We start from the raw sequence: 15,977 nt of genomic DNA, 5'->3' as shown, positions 1-15,977 counted from the left end.
CATACCCTTGATTTCTTTCTCTTGCCTGATTGCCCTAGCCAGAACTTCCAAGACTATGTTGAATAGGAGTGGTGAGAGAGGGCATCCCTGTCTTGTGCCAGTTTTCAAAGGGAAGTTTTCCAGTTTTTGCCCATTCAGTATGATATTAGCTGTGGGTTTGTCATAAATAGCTCTTATTATTTTGAGGTACCTTCCACCAATACCGAATTTATTGGGAGTTGTTAGCATGAAGGGCTGTTGAATTTTGTCAAAGGCCTTTTCTGCATCTATTGAGATAATCATGTGATTTTTGTCTTTGGTTCTGTTTATATGCTGGATTACGTTTATTGATTTGCGTATGTTGAACCAACCTTGCATCCCAGGGATGAATATCATGACAGACCATTGTGATGATTGTATCAACTAAGAGAAAAGAAAACGCAAAAAGGTACTCATTTAGAAAGACACAAAAGAGCTGTGTAGACAAATAAATTTATTGAAACTAAATTCCATAACAGGACATGTCCTTGTTTGGTGAACAAAGATCACTAGCTGCTGAGTTATGTGATGAGTCTGTGCAATGGTGGACAAGGTATCAGAACAATAATAGGCGAGGGAACTTTACTGGAGTAAGAAAAAGCCAGTAGAACTTTTAAGAGCGTGTAGAGTAACTTGCCAGAGTGGTGTCTTCAAGAAGCCCAAACAGTGGACAGTAATAAGATAAGGATGTACAATCATGTGTTGTTTAATGATGGGGATATGTTCTGAGAAATGCATTGTTAGGCAATTTCATAATTGTGCAAATATCATAGAGTGTGCTTACATGACCCTAGATGGTATAACCTACTACACACCTAGACTGTATGGCTTGCTGTACACCTAAACATATTGCTCCTGAGCTACACACCTGTACAGTATGATACTGTACTGAATATTATAACTGATTGTTGCACAATGGTAAGTATCTGTATACATCAACTTATAAAAGGTACCATAAAAATACTGTATTATAATCTTATGGGTCCACCATTATATATGTGGTCTGTCATTGACTGAAGTATTGCTATTTGCTGAAGGACCATATATGAAGTCTGATAGGGATCGAGGATCAAATTTCTTTTCATATTGACATTCAACTGATCAGCACTATCTTTTAAAAAGATTTTTGCTGAGTGCTTATGGTTTGAGCTCAGAAATGCCCAAAGCTATCAGGAGCATCATTCCTACTCATAAAACAAGAAAAGAGGTGGAAAACTGCAAATTAATGACTTCTTGGGAACCCTTCAGAGAACTGAGGTCTCATGAAATACGTTTCACATAAAAATTAGTGAAACTCAGGTGCTTGCAGGTGGAAAGAGGACATGAGCATTTGCTTGCCTGGGACAGACACTGCCCAAATGCCATATAAGCCAGGGGTCCCTAACCCCTGGCCAGTCCGTGGCCTGTTAGGAACAGGGCTGCACAGCAGGAGGTAAGTGGAGAGTGAGTGAGCAAAGCTTCATCTGTGTTTACATCCACTCCCCATCACTTGTGTTATGCCTGAGCTCCACTTCCTGTCAGATCAGTGGTGGCATTAGATCCTCATAGGAATGCGAACCTTATTGTGAACTGTGCGTGCCAGGGATTTGGTTGCACGCTCCTTCTGAGAATCTAATTCCTAATGCTCTGTCACTATCTCCCATCACCCCCAGAAGGGACTGTCTAGTTGTGGGAGAACAAGATTAGGGTTCCCACTGATCCCACATTATGGTGAGTTGTATAATTATTTCATTATATATTACAATGTAATAACAGAAATAAAGTGCACAATGAATGTAATGCACTTGAATAATCCCGAAACCATACCCCATGCCCAGTCCATGAAAAATTGTCTTCCGGCCAGACACAGTGGCTCGTGCCTGTAATGCCAGCACTTTGCGAGGCTGAGGCAGGCGGATCATGAGGTCAGGAGTTTGAGACCAGCCTGACCAACATGGGGAAACCTGTCTCTACTAAAAATATGAAAATTAGTCAGGCGAGGTGGCACGCGCCTGTTATCCCAGCTACTCGGGAGGCTGGGGCAGGAGAATCTCTTGAACCCAGGAGACGGAGGTTGCAGTGAGTCAAGATCACGTCATTGCACTCCAGCGTCGGTGACAGAGCGAGACTCCATCTCAACAACAACAACAACAACAACAACAAAATATATATATGTGTATGTATATATTGTCTTCCATGAAACTGGTCCCTGGTGCCAAAAAGGTTGAGGACCACTGACACTGACATAAGACATTAAGAAGATTAAAATAGAAAATTTCAAGAAACGGCTAAAATTTCAAGACAAGGCTGAGTGTGGGCTGCCAGGAGAGTATGAAGTCCCTGGAGGGGTCTCACATTGTCTCCTGAACTTTTTCTCCAAGAACCTCTCTAGATGCCCACAAAAAGATCTGAGAGGATCCTTAGAAAGAACACCAATAGAGTTTGCTGGGAGAGAGAAACAGAAGCCCCTACCAAAAGTTCCAGCTGACTCATCTTCCCTATTTTCCTTACAGTAAAAAAGGTTTAATCTACAGAGAAAGAGGTATCAAAACTGTAACCTGGCTGTACGAGGGGAACATGGAAAAAAGAAAAGCAGTGCTACTCCTTGAGAAGGAGCAGGAGGAGAAGTTTTTTGTCTTGTTTTGTCTCCCTACTCCCCTTTTCTTTGCATCTTCCCTTTGTCTTGCTTCCCCCAGAAAGTGTCTCAATGTATCAATCTTAAATCTCTGGTTCATGTAGAGTAACCATTGCAACAAGGAACTTCAAACTCAGGTCAACTCCTTACTATATTAGCAAACTCCCCATAATAAAGTTCTAGTAAAATGAAAGCCATACTCATGTCCAAGCATAAAATGTAGTATTTATGTTCGTATCTCCTGTCCTATTTACATGTCCTGCTTTTAACAAAAATTATCAGGTATACAAAAATCTCACATTCTGAAGAGACAAANTTAATACATGTGATGAAATCAATCAAAAAATGTGTAGCCTACCTTCAATATCTATGCCTGTGTGTGTGTGTGTATATATATATATATACATATATATATACATATATATGTATATATATATATACACACTTTAGCCACCAAGCCCGGCTAATTTTTGTACTTTTAGCAGAGATGGGGTTTTACCATATTGGCCAGGCTGGTCTTGAACTCCTGACCTCAAGTGACCTCCACCCGCCTTGGCCTCCCAAAGTGCTGGGATTACAGGTGTGATTAAGATAGAAATATATGTAGGTGTTAGTGTTTTCTCAACTATAAAGTGTTACATGGCTGTAACTAGATTATCTTGACCAGTGATACTAGAATATGAAATGATTGAGATTTGTGTTTTGTAAGACAACATTCTAGAATCATCTACATTTGTGTAACTACAATATTTTATTAAGTGTGAAGTTATAACTCTAATCACAATGACAGATTGGGGACAGTTGCAGAATTTATGACGTTATAGCTTGCACTTTTTACTTTTTGTGACACACATACACACACACACTTTTATATGTTTGGTACCTAAATACAGGCTCTTATCCATGCTTCATAGCTTGCATAATTGTAGGTTTTTAGAAACTTATTCTCTTGACATGTATTGGGGATTTTGCTTTCCAGGGAAGATGTGCCGCCTCCAAAGAGCCGTACGTCCACTGCCAGAAGCTACATAGGCAGTAATCATTCGTCCCTGGGATCCATGTCTCCTTCCAACATGGAAGGATATTCCAAGACTCAGTATAACCAAGTACCAAGTGAAGACTTTGAACGCACGCCTCAGAGTCCGACTCTCCCACCTGCTAAGGTAGCTGCCCCTAATCTAAGTCGAATGGGCGCGATTCCTGTGATGATTCCAGCACAGAGCAAGGATGGGTCTATAGTATAGAGCCTCCATGTGTCTTGTCTGTGCTCTCCATGTTCCTTTCCTTTTTTTGATATGTGAAAACCTATTCTGGTCTAAATTTTGTTACTAGCCTCAAAATATATCAAAAAATAACTTAATCAGGAACTGTAAGGAATATATTTTTAAAAATTTTTGTTTGGTTATATTGAAATAGTTACAGGTATTAAAGTTAGTAAAGACAAGTTTACCATCTGAAAAAGCTGGATTTTCTTTAAAAGGTTGATTATAAAGGTTTCTAAATTTATCAGTACCTAAGTAAGATGTAGCACTTTGAATATGAAATCATAGGTGAAGGAATTGGTGAACTTACTTGCATACCAAGGTGATACTTGAATAACCATCTGAAAGTGGTACTTGATAATTTTACCATTATTTTAGGATGTGTATCTCATTTATTTATGGCCCACCAGTTTCCCCAAATTAGTGCAGAAACATCCATGACAAAATTACTTATGTATGTTTGTACTTGTTTTATAGCTCCTTTGAAAACTCTGTGTTTGGAATATCTCTAAAAACATAGAAAACACTACAGTGGTTTAGAAATTACTAATTTTACTTCTAAGTCATTTATAAACCTTGTCTATGAAATGACTTCTTAAATATTTAGTTGATAGGCTGCTACAGGTAATAGGGACTTAGCAAGCTCTTTTATATGCTAAAGGAGCATCTATCAGATTAAGTTAGAACATTTGCTGTCAGCCACATATTGAGATGACAGACACTAGGTGCAATGGCAGGGATTGATTTTGTTGGTGAATAGTCTCATGCCTTGAGATCTGTGGTGGTCTTCAAAATGGCGGCCAGCCAGATCAAGGATGTAGTATTTCATAGTTCCCAACTAAATACTGGCTTTCCACTTTAGGTGATATTTTTCTTATTAGAGAAATATTATAACTCATTTATTGTTTGACAATTATAGATTGAAATTTCCTAATTTATTCTAAATTTTAAGTGGTTCTTCGGTTTCAGTGCTTTATGTTGTTTGTTTTTGGATGGTGTTACATATTATATGTTCTAGAAACACGTAATCCTAAATTTACCCTCTTGAATATAATCCCTGGATGATATTTTTATCATAAATGCAGAATAATCAAATACATTTTAAGCAAGTCAGTGTCCTCCATCAATTCTGTATTCCAGACTTGGGAGGATGTACAGTTGCTGTTGTGTGACCAAACATGTCTCTGTGTAGTTCCAGCAAATCAAGCTGAGCTTCAAAAACGTTTGAGTCTTAGTTTTGTGAAAGTGATTTATTCTTAAAAAAAAAAAAAGAAAAAAGAAAAGAAAAAAAGATAAGAAAAGGAGTTAAGGGACTACTCCTCCTTGCCAAATGTGCTAAATATCATTTTAGGAGAAGAAAGTGGATTTATTGTATTTCCCTTAAGATTGTGAGGGAGTGTGGATATAGTAGAATGAGCCAACAGTCTCTTTATAATAAATATGGTCTGCAATAAATTCTTTCACTAGCTCTAAAACCTTTCCCTAGATTTTAGTAGGGAGTTGGTTTCTGTTAATATCTTTGGGTGCTGTGGTGGTAAATGCTACATTATAAACAGTGGCATGTATTTACGGTTAGAGTATTGTGTGTACACTTTTTAATGGTAAACTTAAGCTGAATGTGTAATGAATTTGTGTATAGTTTTACATATTTGGAAGCATTTTAAAAATAGGTTTTAACCTTACATAAAATTACTTTTATACTTGTGTTAACATTTTCATCTGTGCCTTTTGGGTAATTTAATTTCTATTATGAATTTCTGGTGCCTATGAGCTTAGCTATCACCTACCTGAAAGGTGCTTAGAGGTGAAGGTACTGTCTCTAAAAACACATCACTGTGACACCTTTCTATCCTCACATTTCCAAGCTTGCCTCTTTTCTGTTCTTTGTGCATATCACTTAAGCGATTGTGTTATTCATAAAGATTTAGAAATTTCAATATTCCCAACACTCTGACTATGTTTCGGGTTTTATAACAGTAGCCATTTTTGAATGTCAGATGTTTGGCCTGTTTTATATGAATAAAGTTTATAAAGTATTATTAAAATAAGTAAATAAACAGAACATTAATAATAAAATTTTGGTTCTTCCTATTTCTGACTTTCATATAATGAACATTATCCTATTGATCTAAGTAGAAGTTATCATAGAAAGTGGACACGTATAAGACTTTCCTTCCTTTTTTTTTTAATAACACATGAGGAACAAGACTTTTCTTCCCATATATTTCATATTTTAGAGGACATTGTTTTATAGGCTTACGTCTCACTGTAAAATTCTGTCAGCCAAATAGTACTGATAACTTTTCAAGTAGTTCTCACTGATAATTTCAGTTGAACCAGAGATCAAATATTTGCTCCCGAATTACTATTGGTAATCAAGTAGTTGAACAAAAAATTACTAAAGCATTTCAGTTAGGTCAGTCAAGGACAGTACTGCATCTTAATAGCAAAGCCATTTGATTCTACTTTATAACTGAGAGACTTGATACTATCCATCTCTTTAGGTTACGGAAGATAATTTGAAGAGAAATGGTACTTTTGAATACATAGTTCTGTACACTTTTTGTTTTTTTTAAAGAGATGGGGTTTCACTGTGTTGCCCAGGCTGGTCTCAAACTGCTGGGCTCAAGAGATCCTCCTGCCTCGGCCTCCCAGATTGCTGGGATTACAGGGGTGAGCCACAACATCCATCCAGTTCTGCACTTTGAATATGGAGTAGTTTACAGCTATTTTTTTTCTTACTGGCAATCTTAACTAATATTATTCCCTTATTAGCCTCTCACTCCCCCACCCCCCAAAATGTCTGTTATTCATGACAGTAACCAACTATTCTGGACAAATTCCTTCCTTTTAATTTGAGCTATCTGCCATGGACTTTCTAAAATGGAAACACAGCCTGAGTGTATCTTAGGGAGAGTGTGATTGAAAAAATCCAAATCACCATCCATATAGATCATGGATATAAAGAGATACCTGATTTTATTAAAAGATACTTTTAAAATTTGAGAGTTAATCTTGGAAATTTGGAACAAGTAAAGGGGCAAGTAAACATTTTGATTAAATATAAAAGGAATTCATTGCATGAAGTTGACTATCAAATTCTGTGATGTGTGGCTTCTTAAAAATATTCTCAGTGTCTTTTGTGTGCGTGCAGCATGTACATTTGATGTTATGTGAATGTTAAGAGTTTTTTCTTCTAATTTTCACTTCAGCAGTGTTTAGGGCTTTCAGATGCCTTATTCCAGTGTGAACAGAAAAAGTTCATATTTTATGTGGTTAATGCTTTGATGTGTCACATAAAGAGTAGTTTGTAGAAAATATTGGCACAATTTTAACTTCTTAGTGGCTTGTGACATTATATTATATATATATGTACATATATCTTTATAACATTCCTGTGTTTAGTAGTGTAAATGTTCTGGGCAAGTTTTAGTATTTTGAATGCCTTTGGATATTCCAGCAACAAAGGCATTATGTTCTGCAATAGGATTTCTTACTCATTTACCTATTTTAACACTAAGATAGGCCATAACTGAGCACAAATTCCTTTTATAAATGTCACAGAAGCAGGGAAGAATAATAAACAAATGTGTGAATTGTGGTTCAGTTTATTTATCTTTCGGGAGGGCTGATCATTTATCTTATAGCAGATAACACCAGCCTCTCATTCACTAAGGTTAACTTTTGTAAATTATCTTATTTTATAATTTAAGAATATAGTACATATCAGTTGGGTTTGGTTTTAGTCATCGAGACTAAAAGTTCCATCAAAACAGAACTTCATGTTTTCTGCTATCTTATTTAATGACATGAGTTTTAAGAGAACCACAATTCATTGATTCACTTACTCTTTTCCCTAATTGTGAATTTTAGTGATAAATACACTTGTACTACTGAGAAAAATATTTTGACACTCCACGTGTGCAAAGTATAGAATTGATAGTGTCAGTTTCAGATTTTGTATGTACGATTTCTGGCTTATATATCCAATGGTGCAGATTTTGAAATTTGTAAGAACAAAATTTGTTAAGAAAAACAACTTGCTCTAGTTTTGTGACCTTGTGTACTTTTGAAATAAAATCGAGAAAGCGTTTCTCTGCCTCATGGTGTGGCTTTATTGTGCCTTTTATACAATGTCCGCTAAAGCTTCAATATTTTATTCCTCCCTGCTTGCTGTGTCATGGTTTGCTTTCCCCCCACGCATCCTCTAAACAGAAAGAACAAAGATTGCAACAGTCATATTAATACATCATTGAAAACATGTCAAGCATACAGACCAAAATCTCCCCATTCCTGTGTGCTTATATAATAGTATACAATATTTGGGGTTCTGTGATCATTTCAGAATTTACAGTATAAACTCAAACATTTTTCAGATACATTGCCTAATGTGTGTATATATACACAGATATGAGGCTGGGAAGTCAAAGATCAAGGCACTGGCAGATTTGGTGGCTGGTGAGAGCTTACCTTCTATATCAAAGATGGCGCCTCTTGCTGTATTCTCACATGACAGAAAGGAGGAAAGGGAGCTTCCTCTAGCTTCCTTCATAAGGCCATTAATGCTGTTCATGAGAGTAGAGTCCTAATGACTTGATCACTTCCCAAAGGGGCCCCACATCTGAGTGCTATCAGGTTAGGTATTAAGATTTCAACATATTGGTGAGATTTGGGCTTCTGGCTAATAAGATATATATCAACATAAGAATTTTAGGGAGGCACAGATATTCGAACCAAAGTAACATCTCATTTTGGCTTAAAGTATTTTCATTGACTATAAATGTTGATTTCAGGAAAAACCAGAATGGGCTATTGATGCTACTGTAAGAAGCATGTTGAGGAATATTTTGTTTATACCAGGGTTTCTCAACCTTGGCAGTATTAACATTTTGGGCTGGATAATTCTTTGTTGTAGGGGACTGTCCTGTGCATTGCAAGATGTTTGGCAGCAGCCCTGGCTTCTACCCACTGGATATCAGTAGCACCCTGGCCCCCTCACCAGCATGCCCACCACAGTTGTGATGATAACAAGTATTTCCAAACATTACCAAATATCTCCCCTGGGGTCGGAGGCAAATCGCCTCCTTTTGAGAACCACTGATTTATACTGATGTGAAATTTTCTACTCAGGGATTGAAAGGTGAAGAGCACAGGACATAGTGCTAGAAGGCACAGGACATGCTTAAATACCACTTATGACTAGTTGCTTCACTTTGCTTCAGTGTCCTAGTGCTTCAAATGGTACAAAATACCTACTTCACAGGGGATGTTGGAAGATTTCAAAGAGATAGAATTGATACAATAATGAAAGTTGTTGGTATTTACCCCTGATAACTGGGATACTGATAATGGTACACAGACTTTCAAGGAATCGAGATTTACAGTGCAGTATGCTAAGTGAAACCGAGAATAATTAAATGCCTTTAATTTAGACCATATCTTAATCTTATAGCTCTAATGGCCAGATCATATTTCTGGTTAACAAATAGCAAAGCTGATTAAACTGAGACAACATTGGGTATAAAGTAATTTATTATTCAATAAAAATAGTGTAAGTCTAAGGCATAATCAAAGATAATTTCAAGATGCGATAATACCAACAGTGAAAAAGTCAAGAAGCTAGTCCAAGAAATTAAGCTTATGTTTTTTTGCTGGTGTTTCCAAAGTATAAATCAAACATACTTTGTTACTTAGATGATTCTTAAATTGTGTTAAATATTTATAGGGGAAAAAGTTGCTACTCTAAGGTAACTATACAAAAAGAAACTATTGGGTTCTCCTAAATTAGGGGTACTTCTGTGCCCTCCTCAATGTCAGCACAGGTCTTTTATGGCACAAAACCTTTGCATTCTAATTGTTTCAACTGCTTGATAGACCTCCTTCAGTACTCTGTAGGTGATTTACCTACCTCAGTCCCCACTGCCTAACTCGGTGACTTCCAAATTGCTCAGTAAATGCTGAGTGGATATTTAGTAAGAAAACTATGGACACTAGGGACAAATATGTGTTCATTAAATATGCATCATATGTTCTGCAAGGCACCTGGCCTGGTCTCTTCAAAAAGGCAGTATTGGTCAAGTTTGGTGGCTCACGCCTGTAATCCCAGCACTTTGGGAGGCCAACGCAAGTGGATCACTTGAGGTCAGGAGTTCGAGAGACTAGCCTGGCCAACATGGTGAAACCCCGTGTCTACTAAAAATACAAAAAAAAAAAAAAAAAAAAAAAAAAAAAAAACTTGGCCAGATGTGGTGGTGCATGCCTGTAATCCTAACTACTTGGGAGGCTGAAGTGGGAGGATTGCTTGAACCTGGGAGGCAGAGGTTGCAGTGAGCCGAGATTGCGCCACTGCACACTCCAGCCTGGGTGACAGGGCGATACTCCGTCTCAAAAAAAAAAAAAAAAAAGGCAGTATCATGAGAAAAAGGATGAGTATGTGCAGCGAGGGGAAAGGCTGCACTTGGCTTAAAGAGTTAACTTGCCCAAATACAGCATGGGGTTACCTGACTCAATAGTAGCGAACACGGAAACAAAACTCATTATCAGAAGCGTTTTATAAATATATTTCTAAAGCCCTTCTTACGGATTCCTGGTGAGTAGGTCTAGGGTGAAATCAGTGACTCTTCTCTCCCAGATTATTTCAATAATTAACCAACTTGGGGAGCCTCTGGCTTAGGAAACCCTTTGCAGATGACTGATTTCCATGCTAAGGCACTAACTAATGTTAAGTTTTTTTCCCCTTGGGCTTCACAAAATTGCAGACTTTTAGTGTGGTTGAAAAAAAAAATACCTACTTAAAAATTGTTGTTTAATTTGGTATACTAATAATATTTCTTAGTATCAGAATTTGAGGTGATCTGCTAAAATACCTAAAAAATTTCATAGAAGATTTTAGCTTTCCACAAAACGTGAAGAGTATTATGTCAAAGTCTTTTTAAATGGCTAGTCTTCTGAAATGCCTAGGCATTTACAAGTAATTTTTTTTTTGAGATGGAGTCTCACTCTGTCGCCCAGGCTGGAGTGCAGTGGCCAGATCTCTGCTCACCGCAAGTTCCACCTTCCGGGTTCACGTCATTCTCCTGCCTCAGCCTCCCGCGTAGCTGGGACTACAGGCGCCCGCCACCTCGCCCGGCTAGTTTTTTGTATTTTTAGTAGAGACAGGGTTTCACCGTGTTAGCCAGGATGGTCTCGATCTCCCGACCTCGTAATCTGCCCGTCTCGGCCTCCCAAAGTGCTGGGATTACAGGCTTGAGCCACCGCGCCCGGCCTGCAAGTAATTTTTATGTGTGATTGTATTAGCCGTACTACTTAAAATTGTTGTTTAATTTGGTATACTAATAATATTTCTTAGTATCAGAATTTGAGGTGATCTGCTAAAATACCTAAAAAATTTCATAGAAGATTTTAGCTTTCCACAAAACGTGAAGAGTATTATGTCAAAGTCTTTTAAATGGCTAGTCTTCTGAAATGCCTAGGCATTTACAAGTAATTTTTTTTTTGAGATGGAGTCTCACTCTGTCGCCCAGGCTGGAGTGCAGTGGCCAGATCTCTGCTCACCGCAAGTTCCACCTTCCGGGTTCACGTCATTCTCCTGCCTCAGCCTCCCGCGTAGCTGGGACTACAGGCGCCCGCCACCTCGCCCGGCTAGTTTTTTGTATTTTAGTAGAGACAGGGTTTCACCGTGTTAGCCAGGATGGTCTCGATCTCCCGACCTCGTAATCTGCCCGTCTCGGCCTCCCAAAGTGCTGGGATTACAGGCTTGAGCCACCGCGCCCGGCCTGCAAGTAATTTTTATGTGTGATTGTATTAGCCGTAAAAAAATGCCACAAACTGCTTGAAGAACAGAAATGTGTTACAGTTCTGGAGCTGGAAGTCCAAAATCAAGGTGTTGGTAAGATTGATTCTTTCTGAGGGCTGTGAGGGAGGGATCTGCTCCAGACCCTGTCTTTGGCTTGTAGGTGACCATTTTGTCCATCTCTCTTCTCTCTATGCATGTCTGTCACCATGTGTGCATTTCCATTTTTTAAGGACGCCAGTCACCGAATTAGGACCTACCCATATAACCGCATCTCAAATAATTGCATCTGTAGCAAATCTGTTTCCAAACAAGGTCACATTCTGAGATCCTAGGGAATCTGAGACTTCAACATAGGAATTTAGAGGATGGGGACACTTCACCCCATAACAGTAATGATGACTGCACATTTTGAGAGGGACTAATAAGATAGTGTGCATTGGTATAAAACATGTATCCAGAGGGTTCTCTGTTTAACTTTCAATGGCATAGTAACAGTATCAACACCTAAATAACTGTGCCAACATAGGTATTTCATGATCCTCAACTGCCTCCACCTGCCCCAGGAATATACTATCTTTATTTCAAATATGGGTGACTTTGTTAACTTCACATCTGCTTGTCAAGTGAAAAAGTAGTTGATGAAACGGTTATGAGGCTGGGCACGGTGAGTCACACCTGTAATCTCTGCACTTTGGGAGGCCGAAGCAGGTGGATCACTTGAGCCAGCAGTTCGAGACCAGCCTGACCAACATGGTGAAACCCCATCTCTACTAAAAATACAAAAATTAGCTGAGTGGTGGCGCATGCCTGTAATCCCAGTTACTCGGGAGGCTGAGGCAAGAGAATTGCTTGAACCCAGGAGGCAGAGGCTGCAGTGAGCCGAGATCGTGCCTTTGCACTCCAGCTTGGGCAACAGAGCAGACCCTGTAAAAAAAAAAAAAAAAAAAAAAAGAAAGAAAGAAAATGATTGTGAATTTGTCTTTTAAGTGAATCTTGCTGACAAGATAAAACTACTTTTGAGGGAAGTAAAGCTTAAAGAAACTTCTACATTTCACACTTAATGTTAGCCAAAAGGCCAAGAAGTGATAAGAACTTCTGCATTTTAAGTTATTCACAAGATAACTATTAATGAACCTGAAATAGTTTGTAAAGTACTTTAGAAAGGTAATGCACAAAGTATAGAGTGAAATCTAACTCACCCTCTCACCTCCCAGTTTCTGTCCCCACTTCCCCTTCAAAAGGCATTAACTGATTGCTGCTTCAATGTTGGTAATTTTTGAATAGGTCATCTATTTCACAGGATAGAATTCAAAAGATCTGAGTATATAGTGAAAAATATGGTCAATTTTTTATTTACCCTTCTAGGAATGTTCTATACATATTCAAGCACTTGTGTATGTGTGTTTGTGAGTTTATCCTGAATATTTATTTTAAAAAGTTAACAAAGAATGGATTGGTCATGATGGGTGAGTGGATATTAGGATTTTGGTTGGAGCAACTGTGTGGGGGAAATTATGATATGAAACTAGGAAAGACAGAAGGATTAGCAAATTTGAAAGTAGAATCCTGTTTTAGGCATGCAACATATAAAATGTCTATTACAATCCAGGCATGGAGGCAGGTGAATTACCAGCTTGGTAATGATAGGAGGCAGGTGAATTACCAGCTTGGACCTAAGTAGACAATTCAGAAGTGGAGAGAAAATTTGGCAGTTTTAAGCCTTAAGGCAGATTTTTGACAGAAATAGATGAAGTCATCATGGTAGAGAATGCAGAGAGAAGTAAAGGCAGTGGTTGGAGCGCTAATTCTTTGAATGTTCTGAAGTGAAGCTAAGGAAGTCAGTTTTGAACATGTTGAGTTTGAGAAGTTTATTAGATATGCAAATGGAGATGATGAATAGATATCTAGATGTATCTGGAGTAGGAGAGAGGGCTGGAGATAGAAAAATGTTGATTACCAAGAACATGTGTGATATACACAAGTGCCCAAACTATGGCACTTCACTCAAACAGGAAGTAGGAAATGAAAAAATATGGAATATATATATTATACATACACACATACATACATACATAAGGGTTGATATTTAGGGGTGCAATGCTGTCAGCCAGTGAGAAAGATAATATTCCTGGCAACGTTGAATAAAGTGTCTCATTCTATCTGCCACTGTTCCTGTTGGGAAGGCTTTTCTGTTTTCTGGGTTTGTTTTTTTTTCCTCTTTCTGTGGTAGGGTCTTGCTCTGTTGCCCAGGTTGGAGTGCAGTTGTACAATTATAGCTCAGTGCAGCCTCGATCTTCCTTGTTCAGCAATACTCCTGCCTCAGCCTCCCAAGTAGCTGGGATAGCAGGCATGCCAACATGCCTGGCTAATTTTTTTGATTTGTAGTAGAGAGAGGTCTTGCTGTGTTGCCCAGGCTGGTTTTGAACTCCTGAGCTCAAGTGATACCCTTGCCTCGTCCTCCTAAGTCCTGGGATTATAGGTGTGAGCCACCATGCCTGTCCTCGATTGTAAAATTTCTAAGTTAAAAAAAAAAAAATGATTTTAGGCCGGGCGCAGTGGCTCACGCCTGTAATCCCAGCACTTTGGGAGGCCAAGGCTGGTGGATCACCTGAGGCCAGGAGTTCGAGACCAGCCTGACCAACATGGCGAAACCCTGTCTCTACTAAAAATACAAAAATTAGCCAGGCGTGGTGGTGGACGCCTGTAGTCCCAGCAACTTGGGAGGCCAAGGCAGGAGAATTGCTTGAACCCGGGAGGCAGAGGTTGCAGTGAGTCGAGATCGTACCACTGCACTCTAGCTTGGGCAACTGAGCAAGACTCCATCTCAAAAAAAAAAAAAAAAAAAAAAAAAAAAAAAAAAAAAAAAAAAAAAAAAAGTTTTAAGGGCTTTGGAAAGAAGGAAAAAGAAATATGCCCAACAGGGTTCCATTGACTGAACAAATTTAATTTGGTATAAATGCAGTAAGTGCTTACCAGGCTGTTGGCAAGGAGATGGGGAATCCTCCAAAAATACTTTGGACAGGATAACACCATGAAAGGAGCTTGGGAGATAGCCAGCTCTGGTTCCATCTCTGGCTTCACTACTTACTAGCTGGATGACCTTAGACAAACCACTTAACCTCTCTATACTTCTTTACCTCACAAATAAAATAGGATAATAGTATCTACCTTGTAGTATTTATCCCAATTTTTATGGGATTGCTATTTACATATGTCAAGTATACAGGCTGGCACCTGGTCAGTGCTCAGTTAAGTGTTAGCTTTTAGCATCATTATTATTCTTGAATTATACTAGTAATATTTGCCTCATTATCTCACTCATATAAGGTGACTATATCCCACTTTTCCTGGGGTAGGTTTATGTCTTTTACCTCGGTGTAATTGATAACAGCAATAAATCATTTGCTCTCAAAAGTATGTTGGATTGGGCAGTAAGATTTATGGTTACCCTGCCTTTGGGATTTTTACAGTAACTCGGAAGTAGTAGTCCCTTGGTGTTACCTACTAACCATGAGAAAAATAAATGTCTCTACTCACACCTTCTCTGTCACTGTTCAATCAAAAGCAGAACCAGCAGGTCCAAAGATAGCGAGTTATCTCCATTCAGTGTTCACAATTACAGGCCAAGCGCTTTGTTCCACTCTTTCGCCCCTTCTCACTTCTGCACTTGACTAGTCTTTATTTATTTAAAGACTATTTATTAAATAGTCTGTAAATTTATTTATTTAAAAAGCACCATATTTATGGTTAAATATGTTACATTTCCATGCTGTTAGACTATCTGCAAAACTCTAGGATATACACCAGTACTACCATAATGTGTGACATCATTTACTGTGTTATATCAAAATACCTGCCAGTAATGAGAACTATTGAAATAATTTCTCTATAAGCCAGCATGTGTCTAATTCATTGATTATCCAAATTCAAATTTGATTTTCATCTGACTTGATTGTGAAATATTTAAAAAATTGTTTTCCAGCCTGGCGCAGTAGCTCACACCTATAATCCCAGCATTTTGGGAGGCCAAGGAGGATGGATTGCTTGAGCCTAGGCGTTCAAAACCAGCCTAGGCAACATTAGCGAGACCCCATCTCTACAGAAAATACAAAAATTAGCTGGATGTGGTGGCACATGCCTGTAGTCCCAGCTATTCGCCAGGCTGAGGTGAGAGGATCACTTGAGCTCAGGAGGTCAAGGTTGCAGTGAGCTGTGAGTGTGCCTCTGCGCTCCAGCCTGGGCTACAGAGTGAGATCCTGTCTCAAAAAAAAAAAAAAAAAAAAAAAAA

General features: G+C 38.5%; 1 protein-coding gene across 2 annotated transcripts in view; it reads left to right on the top strand.

Moving 5' to 3' along the window:
- The window catches only part of CXADR (CXADR cell adhesion molecule), an 88,971-nt gene that overhangs the window by 54,469 nt on the left and 18,525 nt on the right, over positions 1 to 15,977 (top strand). Inside the window, exon 7 of one of the 2 annotated variants that reach the window (XM_017883731.1) lies at positions 3,612 to 3,795. In XM_017883731.1, coding sequence (XP_017739220.1) covers positions 3,612 to 3,795 — 184 coding nt within the window. Of the gene's footprint in view, positions 1 to 3,611; positions 7,985 to 15,977 lie in introns of those variants that run through there. The other variant, XM_017883730.1, reaches the window with a different exon arrangement.

The sequence above is a fragment of the Rhinopithecus bieti genome, unplaced genomic scaffold (assembly GCF_001698545.2).
Source record: "Rhinopithecus bieti isolate Rb0 unplaced genomic scaffold, ASM169854v2 scaffold_12689, whole genome shotgun sequence".
In the NCBI taxonomy this organism is placed as follows: domain Eukaryota; kingdom Metazoa; phylum Chordata; class Mammalia; order Primates; family Cercopithecidae; genus Rhinopithecus; species Rhinopithecus bieti.
The sequence above is the reverse complement of the archived record's forward strand: the minus strand, read 5'-3'. Positions and strand labels throughout refer to the sequence as shown.